General features: G+C 41.0%; 1 protein-coding gene across 3 annotated transcripts in view; it reads right to left on the bottom strand.

The window, feature by feature from the left end:
* Nucleotides 1-21,902, bottom strand: part of LOC144784709 (ATP-dependent translocase ABCB1-like) — a 916,046-nt gene that overhangs the window by 464,320 nt on the left and 429,824 nt on the right. For all 3 annotated transcript variants that reach the window (XM_078663661.1, XM_078663660.1, XM_078663662.1), the window contains one exon: nucleotides 5,134-5,295. In XM_078663661.1, coding sequence (XP_078519787.1) covers nucleotides 5,134-5,295 — 162 coding nt within the window. The remainder of the gene's footprint in view (nucleotides 1-5,133; nucleotides 5,296-21,902) is intronic.

The raw sequence follows: 21,902 nt of genomic DNA on the forward strand, positions 1-21,902 counted from the left end.
TCCAATTCCTGCTGCATCACACGGAAAAAACTCCGCTGAGGAGATAATGAAAATATTTAAAAAGGGCAAAAGTAATGGGGCCCCAGGGCCAAACGGCATCCCGCAAGCTGCTTTTAAACACACTCCGGAATATTGGAGCCCACTGCTTGAGAAACTCTTTGTTGATGTCCAAACTCACAACCTAGTGCCGGAAAGCTGGCACGGTTCCATCATGACGCCCATATACAAGGGCGGTGAGAGATCCAACCCTTCTAACTACAGATTAATTGCACTGCAGGATGTCGAAGCCAAATACTTTGCATCGTTACTACTAATTGACCTGGTAAAATGGTCAGGAGAGAGGGATTTGATCCCAATTAACCAAACAGGGTTCAGAGAAGGGATCAGAACTATATCAAACATTTTATCCATCTCAATGATTGCGGAAAAATGCAAGCGCATCAAACAGGACCTGAAGCTGTGCTTTATTGACCTACAAGCAGCATTCGACAGCGTGGCCCGGAACCTATTATGGGCTAAATTGAGAGCTTGGGCGATTCCAGAGAGCATATTAAGGGGTCTGCTGCTATTTTACTCTGACACCTGGACGCAAGTAAAGCTAGGGGACGGGTCGCGATTATCGAGAAAAGTGCGCATAACATCTGGCTTAAAACAGGGATGCGTCCTGGCTCCTCATCTGTTTAATCTATTCATTTCGGACCTCTCAGGAAAGTTAAACGGATGTAACGCCCACCCGCCAAAATTAGGCGACTTACAATTGACACACCTGGCATATGCTGACGATATCATCCTCATGAGTCAGACAAAGGTTGGCCTGTCAAGATTGCTATCGGTTCTATCAGCTTTTCTGTCGGCAAATAATTTGGTTCTTAACTTCTTAAAATCTAAAACAATGTTAATTACCAATCGGCACATAACATCACACAATGTCTGGCTAGAAGGACAACAGCTGGAAAGGGTGACAAGTTATAAATACTTGGGATACCACATCGATGACAAGCTCACCTTAAAGGCCCAGAAAACTTATTTAACTCACAGATCAAGAGCATTAACATTTGCACTTAGCACCCTATCGAAAAAGCTGGAAGTTCCTTCTTTAAAACCTCTACTTACGGTGATTGCCAACAAAGTTCTTCCAACCTTAGCCTATGCCAGCGTAGCAATGAATGGCAAGTACTCCGTTCTCCTAAACAGTTGAATCACCAAAATTTATAAAAAGGTATTACAACTGCCGAACTCTGCTTCGCCAGAGCAAATTCGCCTAGAATTTGGATTAAAGAATGAAAGCTTGGGACGGCTTTACTCATGCCTAAAGGAGTGGTATCGGATCAAAGAGAGAGCCGCGGATAACAATCTGAACAAATACCTATGGCAGGAACTAGAAACTCAAAAAAAATCAGAAGCAAATAAATACCTGTCTAGTGCATTGGAGATAACATGCACCGCTAATCTTTGGGACAAAAACTTGTCATTTTCATCATTCAAACTGGTACTAAACAAGGCCGCCAAATTTCATTCTCTGATCATGGACAAAGACATCTTCTCACACCGCTCACATTCCTGGGCACTGATCAATAGTTATAGATCTCTAACCCCAGCAGCTTACCTGGACGCAACATACTCTGTCTTCATTAAAAGAAAGCTGATGGCACTGAGGTTCAGTAAATTTCCAACCATGGCCGACGAGCCAGCCTGGAAACATACAGAATCCGTTTCTTGCCGTCTCTGCGGGTATGCAAAAGAAGATCTCATTCACATAATATGTCACTGCAAACAGCTGACAATGGAGCGAAGGCTCTTTCTAAGGAACATATTCCTGGTAAGGAAACTACGCACTTGCAGGACTGCAGTAATTGGATGCCTGGACGCAACATCAACACAAACAAACTGTAAGATTGTAAAGTTCTTGCTGACTTTCGAAAAACTTGTGAACGCAATGTAAATATTTCGTTTTTGTTTACTCTTTTATTAATTTCAGTCACTTGTTCAACTATAATTATTAGGGTTTTAAATAGATGACTACACTCAATGATCAAATTTTAATTTAAGGTTGAGAAGATAATGGAAATTTTGTCGCGGTTTGACCTCACTCAATGATCAAAGTTTAATTTGTGTTTGAGATCGATAATCGAAATTTTGTTATGGTTTTAATTAATTGAGCAATAAAATTTAAATTCTGATTCAAATTCAAATTCCTGTTTAAGAATGATTTTCTCACATTGCTACTTTGTTAAACAAGATACAAAAATGCACTATGCTTTCAATAGAGGAATGTGATTAACCAGTGTTGTCTAATGGCTAGTGCTTGGGTAGAACATAGGATGATGCTCAGATTATGTTGAATACAAACATCTATGTGGGAGCTCTGGGTATACAAAATTATTGATACTGGCCCGTGTTTCCCTGTGAATGTATTGTGCTAATGAGTTAGTCCTTATGGAATGGGGAATACCTGTGCAAACACAGTTTTACAAAGCTATACTGAACCCATATTCACTGCTCAATAGGGAATAACTCTCACATTTAATAGATGCTCTGAGCATATGGTAAGTGTGAGCTTGGGGGATGGTGTGGGACAGAGGTAATGGGAGGAGGTTGGCATGGGTGGGGGGCATTGGATTCTTGACTAGCAGAGGTGAGTAAGAAATCTTCCCAAAACCATTGTAGAGGGTCAGACGAGAGTTAGCAAATGGAATGAGTTGGAATGCAGCCCTCTGCCAACAGAGATTTCACTAGCCAGAGCAATCACACTCTTAGACTTGGCAGTGAAACATCTGGAATTCCTGAATGGGTTTGGTGGCCATGACACAAACATTGTGCAATCTCTCTCTTCTTCTGAGAAATTGCTACTGTTGAGAAGAAAGCAGAAGACACATAAGTAATATATGCAGCAGCTGTGAGAGCATAGAATGGAGAAACTTCATAAAATTGTTAAAATTTCAGGGAGACGCACTTATGATGTAAATCTTTGACAGCATTCCTATCTGAGAAGTCCCAAGAAGGCAACAGTTCTAAAAGTTCATGAGAAAAGGAAATGCATGCCTTGAAAAGGTATGACAGCCTGCAACTTTGAGTAAACCACGCAATTTAGCAGGACCAAACTGCTTCCTAAATTCGGGTGCACATTTTTTATGCAAAACTAAAACCAGAGGTCCTGCTTCTAGGTAGGAGAAAGCAAATGATACACAAATGATGGACGGAATGCTGAATAAATCAAACATTCATCCCCAGTCAAGAGATCTGGGTTAAATCCATGGCGATCCGCCTGCCAAATAACCCTGCCAGATGGCCTTTAACCCCCGTCGCATTAGCATGGCGGGGGATACCGCAGCAGACGGAAAGACCGTCTGCCGCTTTCCTGCTGGTAGGCAATCGTCACAATTACTTTCCAGACGGAAAAGGCCCATAAAATGGTGGCAGTTCTTTGCAGGCACCGCCATCCATAATATGATGTGGGTTTTTATGCCTTTCCATGGCGGAGACTCCACCATGGAAAGGATTGCGGAGTTTTCTTTGGGGGCCAATTGCGGGTCCCCAGTGGTGTGGGGGGCAGCACTTGGGGGTATCAATGGTACACCCCAACATTGGTATGCACAAGGTGCCAGGCACCCCACAGTGCCTGTCACGTGGTGCATGCCAATGCACAACATGCATATATTGCATTGTGGCGGGTGCTGCTTACAGAACCGCCCTCCACAATGTAATATATGCGGGTTGCCACCGTGGCGGTGGCATCCTAATTGGCGGTGCGGGATCCCAGCACCTCTAGGGTGGCAGGCGGACTGGAGTCCGCCCACCATCCTAATAGACCCCATAGTTCTGTTGCTAGTGTATCATTAGTACTGTATGGAATCTTTGACCTCCTTGATACCCAGTAATCTGCTTAGCATTTTGTCATCTTTGGTACATCCCTTGTGATCTACCTATCCTGGTAATTTTGTTCTCACAATTAATGTTATTTATTTATATGTAAGTCCTTTGGCTGACAATTGATGGCATGTTGTTGTTTGTAGTACTCCACCCAGCCAGCATTTCACTATAACAAAATGGTGCATAAGATCACTTTTTTCTCAAAAACACACTAACCTTATCACCTTATTCGTTACACGTTTCCTGGTTAATAGACAATCTATAGTCATTGTTTGCGAATTTACATTCTTACCGCATGATGGTTCTACATACATCACTACACTAGTCACATATGGCATGCTGAATTTTAATTTCAGTTACGTTTCTGGTCTAATTATATTTATTTGCAGACATACTGCGTTTGAGTTTTTTCTGCAAACTATACTTTTGTGTATACCATAAGCATCTCGATCCTCTTTTTGGCCATTTAGCAGTTTATGTTTACATATTCTATGGCCTGTAAGTTAATAGTCTCAATGTTAGTATGGTCCTATTGTTGTGCCAGCAGTAACGCAGTGTAGCTTGGATACATGTGAGCTGATTGGTTTGTATTGGTATATATGCGTGTCAAAAATGGAGGCAATATTTATACCAAAGAAGTACCTGTAGGCTCGCTCTTGTTGCCGGCACAAGCAATAATTGTTGCACAGTGGTATTGTTTTCCTTTATTTATTTTTTGATTGTGTTAAACGTTAGACTGCTAATTGTTGCCTAAAAATGTAGCGTCATGCTAGAGACTCAATGTAACATCATGGTAATGTTCCCAGCTTTCCCTACATTTCCCACTCCAAAATAACGTCCGCAGTTAAACTTATATGTACAACTTTTGGATTTTAAGTAACCTTTAACTCTTTTTGAAAGGTGACCTTTGGGATGCATGAAGGGACACTATGGACATAACTTGTGTACTTTCATCATTAAAGCCGGTGGTGTTATTTGAACAGTTCACCAGCATAACTATCACTATGCACAGACATTCTTCACACTGACTTAGGATGCCGACTTGTGTCATAACTTTGTCCTGTCATTGTGGACTAACAGCAACAGGAGACTCGCATGCTGGTACTGTGACCTCACAACTGGCTTGTACTATGTAACTGCAGCCATTTTCTTATTATAGGTGTAATACGTTAATAGCATACACCAGTAATAAGAAACAATTTACAATATTTCATGATGGTATTACATTCTCATCGTGTTACATCGCCATTTGTTCATGATTACCTGTTGCTTTACAAGCGAGTAATAGACTCCTCTTTTCTCCATGAGTTCACTGTGTGAACCTTGCTCGACCACAATCCCATTTTCAAATCCTGCAATGACGTCGGCTGTCTTCACCGTGGAAAGGCGATGAGCGATCAAAATTGTGGTGCGACCGGCCCTAGCCTTGAAAATAATGGGAACAAACATATTCTGCTATTAAATTCATGTTAAACTTAGTTTAATCATAGTGTGTTAACGGCTAGGGGGTTATTCATGCACCGATGGGCAGTACATCAAGGCCATTGTTGGAAGGAGGCCTGCCCCCCCACCCCATACTGTAAGCCTGCTGCTGCAGCAGCAATCAGTATCTGATGAAAATGCTTCTGCTGACCCAGAAGGAGCACTTTCATCGGACATTAATGTTTTTTTCCAGCTAGCATTTTTTTTTCTGTTACCTAAGCAAACTACAAAAGCGGGAGATCGTTTGTGAAAAACAACAAATGAATGACCCCGACGTGCAAGGGGTTGTCTGCCTGTGCTTGGATCACTATATCTGCTTTCCCTGCCTGCCTCACAAGAAACACTTGGGTTTACAGAATAAGTTATCAGATGGCCCTCACAATGCGTTAAAGTTGGCAATTTTTTAGGAGCCTGTCCTAACTACTGGGGGAACTCACTGTTGGAAGCTGAAAGCTCCACATATTTAAATGGGGTAGCATAATTATAAACGAGGCAGAATAGGGAACTTATTTTTTGTGGACCTCAAATCCTTCTAAGCTCTAATGAGCCTCTAAATATTCATGTTCTATGGTTTTATAAATCTCACATATACTCATGATCAATGACCTGCCAATCAATATATATTTTACTGATTGAATACTTTTGGATTTCAATATTCTGCAACATTACAACTTTCTTATACTTCATATACACAAAATTATGTAAGGGGGTCTATGAAGGAATTCATAAAGGGAAAGAATGCATAAATAGAAATGTTTGCACATTAAAGAAACTGTTAAGAAAGACTGATGTTTCCAAAATGTAGGCATTCTCTTGCATAGTTCATAAAGAACATGTACTCAGCAAGATAGCATAAACGAGCAAAAAAACCAAAAACACATTATTTCTGAGCACCAGATGAGATACGATTGATGCTGTATTTAGTTTGGTCATTCACAAATAATGTAGGACCTGATTTACAAGGGTAAATGTACGTCAGAAAACATCTGGGCACACAGTTCCTTCCCTACACCTGAGCATGAATCTTTCCCAGATGAAATTAGGCGATGCTAGCAGGGGATTTAGCCTAGTAGTGGCAGTAGAAGACACATGTATCGCTTTCCCTCTGACATGAGTGGACGGAGAAGCCAGCAGCTCAAATAGGATTGTAGAGTTACTACTAGTAACTTACTGTAGTATTTTAGGATTAATTATGCTAAATGTAGTTCTACATATCACAAGCAGAGATCGCTGCATACACTATATAGCACAATGAACTTAAAACAACATAGAAATAGGCATCTCAACAAAATAAGACATCTGATATTTATCCTTGACTTGTGCTGCAAGACCTCTTGCAGCCAAACTCAGCTACAGATGTGTGTGTGTGTATTTTTGTAAGATAAATGTTTTCATGATGTGATTTTGAAGGTGAGTGCATCAGAGTTAGATGTGAGATGAGTCAAGCAATTATTGTTCAAAACATTTTCTCTTTTCTGCTTGTATCTGTTATATTTTCATCTCTACAATGTAGTATATACAGCAGACTGCAGCCATTTTAACGTCTTTGATTACTTTCATTTTTTTAATATTCTTTTAAGTATTTTGCTATGTGTTTTTATACGTGTCTACAATTACTAAAGTTATACGACCAATTATTTTCTATTTTTTTTAAGTGTAGTTCTTTATGATGGTAGTACTATTCCGTACTTCCATTGATTTTTTGGATATTCAAAGTACCTGTGAGTAGCCATATGTGGTTTCTGCTTTACTCTGACGATTGGCAGGGGTATTCAATTCAATTCTTAGCTTTATTCGATTTTAGTTTAAAAATCATAAAAGCGTACAGTTAAAACAATCATAAAAACTTAGATACATTAAAGACATTTGTACAAACTGTGGGAGTAAGTTCCTTAGTTCCATATGACAATTCAAAGTTTTCCATACTAGTGGCCAATGTGCGTTGTTACGGGGTGATTAAAGGCGGAAAGGTCACTACCACTCAATGCGCAGATGTTTCTACCCCTCGAGTAAATTGTCTCTGTCCTTAATCTTGGTCGAGGGATGAATGCCATGCTTGGATAGAAATCGAGTAGGTTCCAGGCGGATATAGGGCCGTCTCCCTCTTGGGGATACAAAGTTTTGAGGTAGGGTACAATTAGTCTACTTCTAAATCTTATTAGGACCAAGTCGCCGGCAATGTCTTTTTGTAGGGGACCTAACCAGCCCACCCTTCTAACAGTCATGATTGTACCATCAAGGTCTAGAGGCAAGGGCCTATTTTTAGTTAGCCAGTACGTGACTTTATTTAGTAGATCTTGTTCCCATTCGGTTTTTCCGTGTTTGAGTGCTGGGACTCCCGCAAGGCCACATACGAAAGGTGCAGCCTCCGGAGGTAGCTGTATATGAGTTGTTTTATAAGGCTTTACTCTAGTAGCAGGGTATTGTGGTAGACCAGGTTTGGAGTAGACTTTAGGGGCGATTGGGGGTGGTGAGTTAGAGGCTAGAGGATGAGTTTGATCATTACTGTTTTTTTCTGGTGGCATAGGCACTTTGGTTGTATCAGGTGGGTGAGAACAGTTAGGTGATACAATTTTTCCAGTGGGAGGTAAGTTGGCCTTGATACTTTTCTCTATTCTCAACAGCCTATCCTCTAGAGTGATAATTTTTTCAATCAACGGAGAAATGATTGATCTAACCAGTTGTTCGATCTGGGACAGAAAAGTCAAGTTGAGAGGAAGTACTAGTTGGTCTAATTTTTCCTCTGAATTTGGGGGGGATTAGCTACGGTCGATGGAGGACTAGAGCACAGTTTTTGTAGTTTGGGTTCGTTCCCCATGGGATTAACCCCATCCCACTTCCTTTTACTGGATGAGAGAAGTGGAGCTACCATATTTTGCGTATTTGCATTTTTGGGTAATGAAGGGTCTTCCAATGGGCTGACGCTTGGAGTTGGTATACTCGTTATTTCAGCTCGGCAAGGTGGGGGACTTTTGATTTCATTTCTATCTTCTACAAAGGCGTACCTGGTTTTACAAAGAGAATTTAACTCGTCCAGTAGCGAGAGGTTTTGCACTGTACTATTCGTTAGATCGGGAGATTGCTTTGTGGGTATGCTATCTATAATCTGGCAAGATTCATTCGTGTTAGCGGTGGACGGAGATGACCTGCCATGATCTTGTGACCCAGGACGTGAGCCTCCCTGGCTGATAGGTTTCTTGGTAGCCCCCTTGCGAGTCATGATGGGGTTTGCTTGTGTTAAAATATTGCAAGACAACAAGACAATCTAGGGATGTTTGGAAGGTTACGTCTAGTGTCCAGTGGGGATATCCCTTAACAAGTGTATAGGGACGGAGTCGTAGTCTCATTACCTCTGTAATGTAAAAAGGTCAAGGGAGGTGGCCCGTCCCGTCCTCCTCCGGCCTCTGAGGGCCGTAGAGGGCCCGCCCTTTGCCCGGGCTCGGCCCGCGTGTGTCCCGCGAGGCGCGTGGCGTCAGCTGGTTTTATCCATCCAGGCAAGGGGAGAGGCTGCTGCTGCTGCCGGTCTCCGGAGGGATTTCTGGGCTGTGTAGTCCTGCCCCCACTCGGTTGCCCAGGTCCACCGGTCACACGAAGCGTCTCCCGCAAAGCGGGAGGCATGAGGCGTAGAAATAACCCCCGGTGTCAAGGGGGAGGGGCTGCTGCTGCTGCCGGTCTCTGGAGGGATTTCTGGGCTGTGTAGTCCTGCCCCCACTCGGTTGCCCAGGTCCACCGGTCACAGGAAGCGTCTCCCCAGACTCAGAATTCCATAAAGTCCATACCCTTCATTACATTTTGACAGGTCATAACGTGTGAGCAGCGAACAGTTCACGGCGGGAGCTCCTCGCGCACGGAGAGCTGCCGAACCCCACAGAGAACTCTACCGAGGAGGCCGGGAAGTACCTGTGAGTAGCCATATGTGGTTCCTGCTTTACTCTGACGATTGGCAGGGGTAGATTTGTAGATGGACATACTGCTGAAGCAATGTGGTGTATTTTTTCTGAATTACAACTGATACTTTTATAGGCGTACATTTGTATATCCACCCCTTTGTTGTTCCTTATGTTTTTCATGTTCTCGTCCATATTCCAGTAGATATTCTCTATTTCCCAGGCGTTGCCTCTTGCCACTGCCCCACTTACATCTAAAATGTATGACTACATGTGCCTAGTTCTACAAACTGTGGGCTGACTTACGAAGGTAAACTTACAATTTTGTGTAAGTTTACGATTCTTTGCTCAACAAAAAGAGATTTATGAGTAATACATTTAGCTGTACGGAGTCTCAGAACATAACAATATCTATTTCCTCATCTGCAGAGACCCCAATCTAGTAAATATACTACTCGTAAAGCCCTTTGTCAGTAGCAAACAAACAAACTTACACAAAAGTGTACGTTTATCTTTATGAAACAGGCTTTGTCAGTACAGCACTCCTCACATGATCGATAGTACAAGTGTAAATGTACACCTGTTCCCTGAACTATGTGAATTGTATTTGAGTAAAACCAGCATTACAAAAGTACTACTCTAAAAATAGCCAAATGCCTTTGTGGATTGACCCCATGTACTGAGATCATGATTGATAAGGATACGTTTACATTTCTGGTCTGGTGTGAAGAATATTTTCTGCTTACAGAGAGGTGGGTTTTATGACACATTACCTGCACTGAAGCTGCAACCTGGTTGCTTAATGGAAACCTAGCTTGCATTGTCTTGTCTTGTGTGTAGTCTCCGTTATGGAATTGCAGAATTGTTGGACCTGGCCCTTTCTGCAGAGTCATCTCCAAACATTTCACCTTCTTCCTCCTATTTTTTCAAAAAATATTTTTGCCGGCCTTGGGCCTCCCTGCACTTTATCACTGCTAACCAGTTCTAAAATGCTTGTGCTCTCTCCTCTAAACATGGTAGTATTGGCTTATCCCTAACTGGCATATTTAATGTACTTATAAGACCCTAGTAAAGTGCACTACATGTGCCTAGGATCTGTAAATTAAATGCTGCAGCACTGGTTGTGTCACCCAAGTATTCCTGTAACCATGTTTCAGGCCTGCCATTGCAGAGCCTGTGTGTGCTGTTTTAAACTATGCCTGGGCGGTAAATTCTATTCCGCCCGCGGAATTTGGGTAATTTCGCTTTCCGTGGAGAACGCAGAATTGCCAAAAGTTCCGCGATCCGCGGCTTCGCAGAATTTTTTGCTTGATCGCGTTTTTAACATACGTGTTCATGAGATATTTCTCCCCGAGCACCCAAACAGCGTTCGCAAACAGGAAGAAAGCATCGCGAACGGGCGGATCAAGCAATTCCGCGTGTTTGCAAAACATTTGCGTGCTCGCAGAGAATTTTTACCATTTTGCAGAGCTTTGTATAACGTGACTATACACATTTCGCCCACCCCTATTTTAAACTCAGACCTGTCAAAATAACCCTGTTTCCAGGCCCAAACTTTCCTTTTTAACATATATGTCACCCCCAGAGGCCAGGTAGCAATGCAGTTAAAAGGCAAGACATGTCCTTTTAAGTTTTACATGCCCTGGTAATGAAAAACTCTGAGTCATTTTTCACTACTGCAATGGCCATCACTCTCATAGGATAGCATTGTGATTACCTTAATAGATTTTATAAGGGTAAAGTCCAATTGGGAAGTGATAGACTTTGCAAGTTTGGTGTCTATGGAATCACAATTTAAAACCCAACCTTAGGGTGCAGTCAAATTGTAAATTGCAATTCTGACAATGCCACTTTTAGAAAGCTGAATTTTCTTACTTTAGCCTGTTGGTATGTGCTGCCTGTCTCTGATCACATGCCCGGAGTGAGTGACAGCTGGACTGTGTGTTTTTACCCTAGGCAGCGACACACAATGGAAGCTTAGGTGTGACTTAATGGGCAATCCTAGTAGGATGGGTGTGAGTGGCTGGATCCAGCCTCATTTACACCTGAATAGGCTCAGTCCTGTGCCCATAGTAAGGGTTGCATACCCCTTGTAGTGAGTCTGGAGCCAGGGGAGAAAGGGCAGGGCCTCTGTGCACTCCCAAGGGCTGTTTTTGAAGTCTCACTCACTTTAAAGTCAACACTGGATATAATTGCTTGAACTCAGACACCATCTCTTCAGTGCACTTCTGGCTCTGTGGATACCCTGCTAGGAAGAAGGACTGCTGTGTTGCTGAAAGGACTGCCACTCTGATGTATGCCACTTGGAAGGAGTTGCTGCATTGCTCTGCTGACCTGCTACCTGCTGCTCTCTTGCCTGGAGAGGAAGAACTGGACCTGGAACACATCCCGAACCCAGAACCCCAGGGTGACTCAAAGGGCTAGTCTGTTGGCCTCCTGATCTGAGCCACAGGGACATAACAGGCTCCCCATAGCTCCTGGACCTGTCTTCAACAAGGTTCTGACCCCCAAGAGGAGCCCTGGCCTGTGGAAGTGGGTTTTAAGCTTTTCATGAACTGACCCATTCACTCTGGAACCTCATTGCTCAGTCAGAAATCCAACACAAGCAGCCGCAAGTTTGTGTATTCACACAGTAAGCATTGTTCACACATATGGATCACCACCACGAGGTTCTAGGCCATCCATCCATGATGCCCGGCCTGTTCCTCTTGCCATGCCGACCATAGCCAGCAATGCTCTCTTTCCTCCCGGGGAACTTCTTCCCTGTGAATGGGACTCTTGCCAGAATTCTTGAGAAGGTAAAACTGCAGCAGGACTAATCTGTGACTGTGTCTGACCCATGGTCAATCACGGTTGGATTGAATTTTTACTTTAACCCAGCCCTGCGACCAGATAGCAGTGGTTGGCGCTTTTTGCTTTTAGGTGCTATATTGCAGTTTATTCTCTGAAAAATCAGAACTCTGGTTCTACTGATTGGATATTTGTCATTTTAGTCTTGTTTTATTTATTACATTTTTCTCTGTTTCTCTAACCTGTGGTGGAATCTATTTGTGTTGTGTTTTAACTGTTTGAAGTGTTGCACAATTACTTTACACAAGACTCTAAGTTAGCCCGGACTTCTCTGTGCCAAGCTAGCAGAGGATGAGCAAAAGGTTTGGCTGACACTTACCCTGACTAGAGTTGTGGTTGCTGCTTGATGAGGGCTCATACCCCAGTAAAACAGTAACCCAATTTCTAACTAGTATCAACTCTGCATGTGTTTTCCACTAAGGTTTTCTTACAAAAGAAAAAAAAGGTTGATAGGTGAAATGCTCAAAATATTCTCAACCACTCAGAATAACTAGGGTCACATTGCAGTCCATTGTCTGGTTTGCAAGCCATGCAACCTCAGATTAGACCCAACAGTATGCAAATCAACATTGGTCATTCTCAAATTGGAACAGTCCAGTCTGAACTTCCAAGCCATGTCCTCTCTGAACTGGAACACATGCAACTCAAGAATGCTTTGCATGAGGCAGCTCTCTTTCTAGAACGCACTGTGTGTGAAAACTCATAGTCTGTAATGCTGCCCTTTCAATTGCCAGTGGCTGCAGTTAATTTAAGCATTGCTCCCATTACCTTGTTGTTTTTGCAGTAGGCAACCTAAGTGTGGCAGATCTGCCCAGATGTGAGTCGGTGCTCACAGTGCCATTGGAGTCAAGCTATACCTCATTGAGGAGACTGTAAGAATCAAGTCCAAATCTTTTGAAAGGTTTATTGAAGATCAGCACAGAATGAATGCACACAGTGTGGCAACAGGATACAACTGCCTTCAAAGAGCAGAATGCTACATTACTAAAACTCTGTTTGGAATGCAAACCCAATACAGAACATAACAAGTCTCATGCCTTAAGATAAAGGGAAATACACATGTGTATAGTGTACATATATTAAATACAGAATGTAACACATCTCCCTTATATAAAAACAAAACAAATAAGCAACATAAAAACTATACAAAGTCTTGTAAAGCAATAGGCCTGTTCCTGATCCGAACATTTTTTTGATTCTAGATGCTACACAATCACATTTAGGTTCATGACAAAACTTATTGTTATGCATAAAGTTTTCCCGATACCGGTTGGCATTTTGTACAGGACACTTAGCCACCTTCCTTGAGTTCCAAACCTTACCATCTTGGGTAATAACAGTGTTGCTGAAAACTTTTTTAATTTGAATGGGTCACCATACCTACTCATACCCTTACTAACTAGAAAAGGTTTGAGAATTCTGACCCAATCACCCACTTCCAAATTATGTTCTTTTGTATTCCATTTGTTGTTATACCACGATGCAACTTTGTCTTGTTTACAAACCACTTTATCAGCAACTTCCTGAACATCAACCTTGATCTCTACAAAGTTTCTACATTTTTCCTTAAACCACCAAGGGCAGATAATAGAGGCTGGCTCTCTACCTTTGAGTAATTTAAAAGGACTAACCTCTGTGGTAGTGTGTGGAGTGATGCGATAAGTCCATAATTTTTCCCTAATAACATTCAACCAATCACCTTTTGCCTTAACAGAATCAGTTATAAACTCTTTCAGCACCCGGTTAAATCGCTCAACCTGCCCATTCTCATGGGGTTCGTACAGTGATGTGCGAATATGTTTAATTGACAAACACTCAAGAAATCCTCCATCTCTGCAGAAACTAATTGCACTCCATTATCTGAAATCAAAGTGGCAGGACAACCTTCCCGTGCAAAAACCTCTCTACAAAAACTAATGACAGCACTCATAGTGGCCTTGGCGACAAATTTCACCTCCGGCCATTTGGAGTGGTAGTCAATGATGACCAGAGCAAATCTTAAAGATTCAGGTAAAATAGAAAAGGGGCCAGAGATGTCAAAAGCAACCTTGTTCCAAGGAACCTGTGGCCAAACAACTGGTTTTAGTGGGGGTATATGAACTCTTAACATTTTATCCTTAACACAACATTCATTACACTCTCTGACAGTGGGATCTATGAATCTGTCCATGCCTGGCCACCAAAAATACAACCTTACCAACCGTTTCATTGCAGAAATCCCAGGATGAGTTTTGTGTGGCAGACTCAAAATTAATTCTCTTATACCCTGCGGTGGAAAGCATTTTCCAGATTTAAATATAAAATCACCTTCAAAAAATAATTCATCAGCAATATGGAAAAATTGTAACAAATCTGAACTAACACTATTTTTGCTAGGCCAACCTTCCATCACATTTGTTTTAAGACTTAAATACACTTCATCCGCTTCTTGTGCCTCTTTCCATTTTTCCTCAGTAATATCTAAACATTGAGACGGAACTACATCCGTAATTCCCAACACAAAATCAATATCTTTAGTTACATTTACCTTGTCTGAACAATCATTGCAAGGAAGTTGTGAAAGAAAATCCGCAGTAAAATTTTTCTTCCCAGGAATATACTCTACAGAAAAGTTATATTCTTGCAATTTAGATGACAGACGTGCAATTCTCGCTGTAGAGTTCCAACCTCCCCCAACAGATAATATGTGAATAAGGGGTTTATGGTCTGTCCTAAGCACAAAATTGCTTCCCCAAACATAAATTCTAAAATGTTCCACCGCCCACACACATGCGAGCAACTCTCTTTCAATGACTGCATATCTGCATTCTGTCTCATTAAGTGTTCTAGATGAAAAGGCAACATTCCACTCAGTATTTCCATCTCGTTGGGACAAAACACAACCCAAACCATACAAGCTGGCATCAGTAGTTATAATGCACTTGTAACCCATCCTAAACGGCTTTAATGTAGGAGCACTTACAATGTCATTTTTAATATGCACAAAGGCCTTATTTTGTTCATCTTTCCACTCAAATGTAACTTTTTGTCTCAACAATTTCCTTAGCGGCTCCATTTTAGTTGCGAAATTTTCTACAAACTTACTGTAATATTCGCACATACCTGAGAAAGAAAGGAGTTGTTCTCTGTTGACTGGAGCTGGCGCCTTAAGAATAGCTTCTACATTGGATTTCTTAGGGACTAAACCCTCACCTGATAAAGTATATCCTAAATACTCAACTGATTTACAGAACAATTTACATTTATGTGCCTTCAAAGTGAGCCCGCTATCTTCCAATCTTTTGCAAACTAAATCTAAATGTGACACATGCTCCTGTTCGTTCTTAGAAAAGACTAAAATATCGTCCTGGAAACACTTGACAAAAGAATCCAAGTCTCTAAAAATTTGGAACATCACCCTCTGAAAAACAGAAGCCGCAGAGGCCAATCCAAACGGCATCCTTTTATACTGGAAAAGGCCCATAGGTGTGATAAATGCGGTGTATTTCTTTGATTCCTCAGTCAGTTCGATTTGATGGTACGCTGATCTGAGATCAAGGGTGGTGAAGATCTGCGCACCATCAAATAATGACACAAGCTCATTGATGTTGGGAAGGGGGTGGCAATCAATTATGATGTTGGAATTCAAAGCCCTTAAATCAATGCACACGCGTAATTTTTGATCAGGTTTCCGCACCTGTACAATGGGAGAAACCCATTCTGAGGACTCAATAGGTTCTATTATGTCCTCCTTAAGCATATCATTCAACATTTCCTTTAACTCATCTCTCACATTAAGTGGAACACCTCTCAATTTTTGTTTAACAGGAATTGCATCATTTTTTAAAACAATTTTGTGAGCAGAAATTTTTAACTTTCCCAAATCATCACAGAAAACCTTGCAAAAGTTATGACTCCAAAAATGCATGCTTTCCTTCATACCTTCTTTTCCCACACAATCATGGCTTGTGGTACTTACCATGTCTTTATCACTACACAAAGATACTGGATCTTTGGAACGTGGGTTGAGCATAATGCCCAACTCACATTGATCGTGCCATCCTAACACATTAACCCCTTTAACAGCAATATATAACTTAATCATAGCAGTTCTGTTTCTAAAAGTGAGAGGTACATTGAAGAAACCCTCAATATCAATCATAGATCCATTAAAACCTTTGGCCATAATGTCAGAAGGTAGAAGAGTTGTAATATCACATACATTCACTAACTTTTCACTAAAATATTCTTTAGTAATGATCGTCCATGGCGTTTCCGAATCAACCATAAGCTTAATTTCTTTACTATAAACATAAAAGGAACATTTAGGAGACCTCATACTCCCTATAACGACACAACCCCTTTGTACAATAGATACAACAAAACCCTTGTTGAGCTCCTGAATTTGACTAACGTCTGTACCATCATTAATACAAGAAACTTTCGTAGTATCCAACCTGTTGGAAGAAATAGGTGTTTGGTTAAACCGTCTATCCTTACAAACATTACTAAAATGTCCTATTCTCCCTCAAATTTTGCACTCCTTGTTAATCGCTGGACATCCTTGAAAAGAAGCAATGTGTGACCTACTACAACACCTAAAACAGGAAAAAGAATTGTTATAGCTATCTTGTCTTTTAAATGAAAAATTATTGAGATTTCCTTTATTCTTTTCTTGTGTGAAATTGGGAAGCTTGTTATCAATTTTTGATTTCACTATACAAACTTCCTCTTCAGATGTAAGTTTGCTGGGATTAGAATTTAACTTGACAGCATCCATCCATTTCTCTGACATTTCAGTGGATTTGGCTACAGCGATAGTTTCTTCTAAATTGGGATCTCCCATGCACCAGAGTTTCTCTTGGATTTTTTTATTTTTAACATGGAAGATGATTTGATCCCGAAGCATTTCATCACACATTATCCCAAAATTACAGTGTAGACCAAGAGATCTAAGTGCAGTGAGAAAGTCATCAAAGGATTCAACCATTTTTTGTGCCCTGGTATAGATTTTAAACCAATTTAAATCAATGTTGGAAGTTGGTTTAAATCTTTTTTCAAGCCTAGATAAAGCTTCGACATAAACATTTAAACCATCACCTTCACCAGGACGTGAAGTGCACTGTGGTAAAGTTCTGAACATTTCTTGACCCTCCGAACCAAGACAGTGAAGTAAAATGCTTTTCTTTCTTTTAGCACCCATGCGTTCCCCATCAATAGCTTACATGTAATTAAAGAACTCCTCTTTCCATCTTGACCATGGCATAGGAGGTTCACCCTTGTTTTGCAAAATTTTAGCTGGGGGATCAAACTGCATTTTTTTTAAAAATAAATAATATTAGTAAATGAGAAAAGAAATTTATCAACTCAAAAAGTGAGTAAATGAAATGAAATATGCGCAAAAATAAATAAAAAGAAGGATAGAAAGTGTAAATACAGTATAGTAAAATACCTATAAATATCACAGAATTGTTTAAGAACTGTAAATAACGATTTAAAACACCAGAATTACTGTAAAAATGATATACTACAGAGAAGATCTCTTAAAACCCTATTCCAAACATGTGTTTAAATTGTCATCAGGCAATCCAGAAAACGTCCCTTTGATTGCGAGTTAAATGATGATTGCAGAATGTACCTCCGTGTGAAATGCTTTAAAATAACTGCTTCCGTATAAATAAATGCAATCAAAGCGTTGCTAAATCGCCGAGAAATGTTTCTGTGTTTACGTGTGAATCAGAGCATACCAAGTGTTGCTAAACAACCGTTGCTTCCTTCCGTGTGGTTGCTAGGTAATCGTTCCCAAACAGCGTGCTAATGGGACGTCTTTGTAGTGACATATTCCTTCCAGCCAGCGTAATAACGAGCTGGAAAGAAAGAAGCATACGGGAGAGGCGCGTGTGAGGAAAAATGCACGCGTTAGCTTCACGCTGGCACTTCCAAATGATGCAGACTCACACTGGCACTTTCGAATGATGCAGGCTCCTCACAACAGGCTTAACGTGGCGCTTGGCGAAAATGAAGCAAATAAGTCACGGAAATGCAGGAACACAGCGGGAAGCAATTTAAGAGGTAAACAGTTGAAAGGAGGTTTCCACACTGTCACAGCCACACAATCCAAAGTAGGCAAAGGAAAATAGAACAACGAAGTTATTGACAGGTCCAAAAATCCAAAAAGGATAATAAAACTTGTAGAAATTGTCACAATTAAAGGTGGAAAATATCGTGGGAAAAATACAATACACAGTACCTTGAGATGAAAGGAAGTCCTTGTGAAACAGGAACAAATAGAGTAAAATAGATGTAAATCCAATGGGTTCAAATGGATACTCCGCTCCTGTGCTGTAAATGGCAGGAGTAAATAGGTCCTCGTCGCCAAAATTTGTAAGAATCAAGTCCAAATCTTTTGAAAGGTTTATTGAAGATCAGCACAGCATGAATGCACACAGTGTGGCAACAGGATACAACTGCCTTCAAAGAGCGGAATGCTACATTACTAAAACTCTGTTTGGAATGCAAACCCAATACAGAACATAACAAGTCTCATGCCTTAAGATAAAGGGAAATACACATGTGCATAGTGTACATATATTAAATACAAGAATGTAACAAAGACCTAAGTAGGTTGAAACAGGTCTAGGGTTGCTTGTTTGCCCATCTGGAGGGATCCTCGCTTGGGAGATTGGACTGGACAGTTACTATTGGAGCGGAGCCATGAATGATTTGAATAAGAAGGGTCTCCATCTAGAAAGACATAGAGGCATATTTACACAGGCCTCTCATCATGCTTGCACCATGTAATGTGGTACATGCACAACACAAAGCGCCAAGTCATATTTATGGAGCTACACAAAGCCACTTTGCATTGATTTTATTCGCTTCATAAATATCAAGTAAAGCAATACAGCGCTAATCACTGTGTTGCCTTACTCTGTGCAAGGTAGGCATTCCATGGGCGATGGGTGTTCCCTCTCAATTCCCATGGTTTGTGATGCATTCCCAGATTTTCAAGGACTTGTAACGGTAAACATCTTTTACACCGACTGCGTTACAACGCATGTCGATACCCCACATTTTTTTCTCCCCAGCAAATTTTACAACGCAAGGTTTTACACCGCATGTAATTGCAACGCATTCTCCATCACAACACCCGGTGGAGTAGGAATAGTAAATTGTGTTGTAATGGACAATGCGTTGTAATGACTTGCGGTGTAAAGCTCTGCATTGTAAAAGTTGTTGCGGAGTAAAAAATGCGGGATAACGGCACACGTTGTAAACGCATACGGGGTAAAGTATCATATTCCTTGAAGTTCTGTGAATGCTTAAAATCGTATGCCTCCCCAGGTCAGGCACAACAAGGAGAAATATTTGTATTTCTCTTTGTTGTTTCCAATTTCTATGTGTGCGGCATTCTGCAGCACACATAGAAAAAGGAAATCGCCTCAATGAATTGTTTTTGTGCAGGAAGGTGCACCTTTGTGCACAAAACAATCCTACCAGTAATGCAAGTACCCTTTCACCAAGGATGCCTGGGTTGGCGGTAGGTGGCCAAAACTGCACCAGTGTAGGGGAAAGGACAGGAATGCACCATATTGGATAAATGCATTGCATTCAAGCCCTTTCCCTGTGGCACACAGCAGCCAGATAACTGGTTGCACTGCCCTGCACCACCATTCTGGGAAATATGCCCCACAGTTTCTGGAAAACAATGGTCTGGATTACAGCCCTGAGCAATTGCCAGTGGTTACCTTGTTGTTCTTACAATCATGGGCCAATGCGCAGAAGCTTTGTACCGGCCAGACTACCGTAAATTGATGTTTTCCAATTATTACTGTTTACATACCGAAAAATGGACAAACCATTTCTAAAGCTGAGGGCAAGTGGAAGATTAATCTAGCCCTAATTGCTAGACACTGGAAAGATAATGGTGAGCACCCCAGGTTATAATGTGCTGAACTCTACCGTACAAATCATAAGGGAGATTCAGGTTAATAAAAATAAGAAATAAACTTAGATTTCCCAAGAAGCAGGAATTACAGTATAGAGGATTAAAGGGAATTTACTCTGTACCATGATTCAGAATCCCTTCCTCTGTGTTCCGAGAAGTATCACCACTATCCAGTAGGTAATAGGATTATATGGGCCCATGTAAGGGAAATCGTTTGGTGGTAGCTTTATAAATAAATGTTTGTAGTCTTTCCGTTGTAGCATGCTTTGACATTTTTATTCATGTTAGTTGTTGTTGTACAGTCTGCTAAAGGTCAAACAGTGTAGGCAAGGTCCTCCTAAGGGATGCTCCAGACTAAATCAATTTAGGTAATATTTGTATATTTTTGTCATAGTTATGAAGACAAGAAAAAAGTAGAAGGTTACCAGTTGGGTGTTGCACGAATGAAGCAGTATATCTATCTTAATCTGTTTAAAGAGGGATTGTTTCATTTGTTCCAATCGCATATTGGTCTGAAAACTTAAATGCTATGATTACAAAGGAACAACAAGCGCAGGATATCACATATCATATGTGTCACTGCAACCAAATAATTGACAAGCTTGCAACTGTCCCGACCATAATGTCAGAGTTGCTGGGGGCAGTCAGGGAAACACAATTTAATTCCACAACTTCCACGGAAGGAGACCCCAAGGAGGCAGTTAAAACTAACAAGGATACCCTTAACATCAATACCAAACCATTAAAAGAGGAAAACAACTTTCAAGAAAGCAAATGTAGAAACTCCCCTGTCACTGAGAAAGACTGGGAACGATCAGAGGAATATCCGCACTTAGAAATCTCATCACCATTTCCGAATCAAAGGGATTCATTGAAGGAACTTGTACAAAGCAAGGAACATAAAAGCTTGGAAAAAACCCTCTAAAAAGGGGCACGCAAACGCCTGAGGAAAGCAAGGAAAAGTAAAACAAATAAAGTCACTCCACAAGTATTACTGACACTAACTCAGAAAAGACAAGACAAGAGTGATGATAGTAATAGTGATATACTCAGCACGCCGAATCATAGGAACTCGGCAATAAAAGATGCAGAGGCCTCAAGAAACAAAAAAAGGAAAACTTGTCAACAAGCAAAATATACGACATATTCAAGTCCTCAGTCGAGAAGGAACATGACAAGGAGCAGCATGAACAAAATCCCATAAAAACCCCAAAACATTGCAGGACATCAAAATCTGTTCCTGGAATGTGAATGGCCTAGCCTAAAAAAAATAGGGGAAATTGATTTTGCAGACTTCATTCTATAGCAGCCCAGGTTAACACCAGAACCTGGGCTGCTATGGGAATTCACAAGGGCATATTATCAAGCTCATTATCGCCGCTTTAGTGGCAGTTTCCTGCCGATAAAGCGGCGATAATTTTATCGCCTGTTCTTGATAAAATGGCCCTTAGTTACCTGGCTCTCCTCTGTAACAGAACCATTGGAAATGTGTAATGGGGCTCAGAACACCGTCCCTTCCAGCACCATCATTACTGTCTACCATCCCATTCCACTTCTTTTGCCACTTTTCGTGGGAGGACAAGAGATGTATTAAGTCAGATGTGATTGCAATATTGTACTTCAGTTGTGGATGCGTACATATATCTTTCTTAACTCTGTTAAGATATGGGGCTCTTGCCTTTTTTTATGAACATTATTATGGGGAATATTTTCAGGCATTTGGAAAAAATGGTTCCAGCAAACAAAAAAAGTTAACTGGTGCTAGAAGTTAGAAAAATTGGCTTTTATTACATGTTATTCTGTCCGAAAATTGTTTTCTTAATCACAACCACAGTGGATCAAACTTTTACGCCAGTCGCAAAGTATTTTAGAAACATACAGCCGCT

This window comes from Lissotriton helveticus, chromosome 10 (genome assembly GCF_964261635.1).
Source record: "Lissotriton helveticus chromosome 10, aLisHel1.1, whole genome shotgun sequence".
NCBI classification, from domain to species: Eukaryota; Metazoa; Chordata; class Amphibia; order Caudata; family Salamandridae; genus Lissotriton; species Lissotriton helveticus.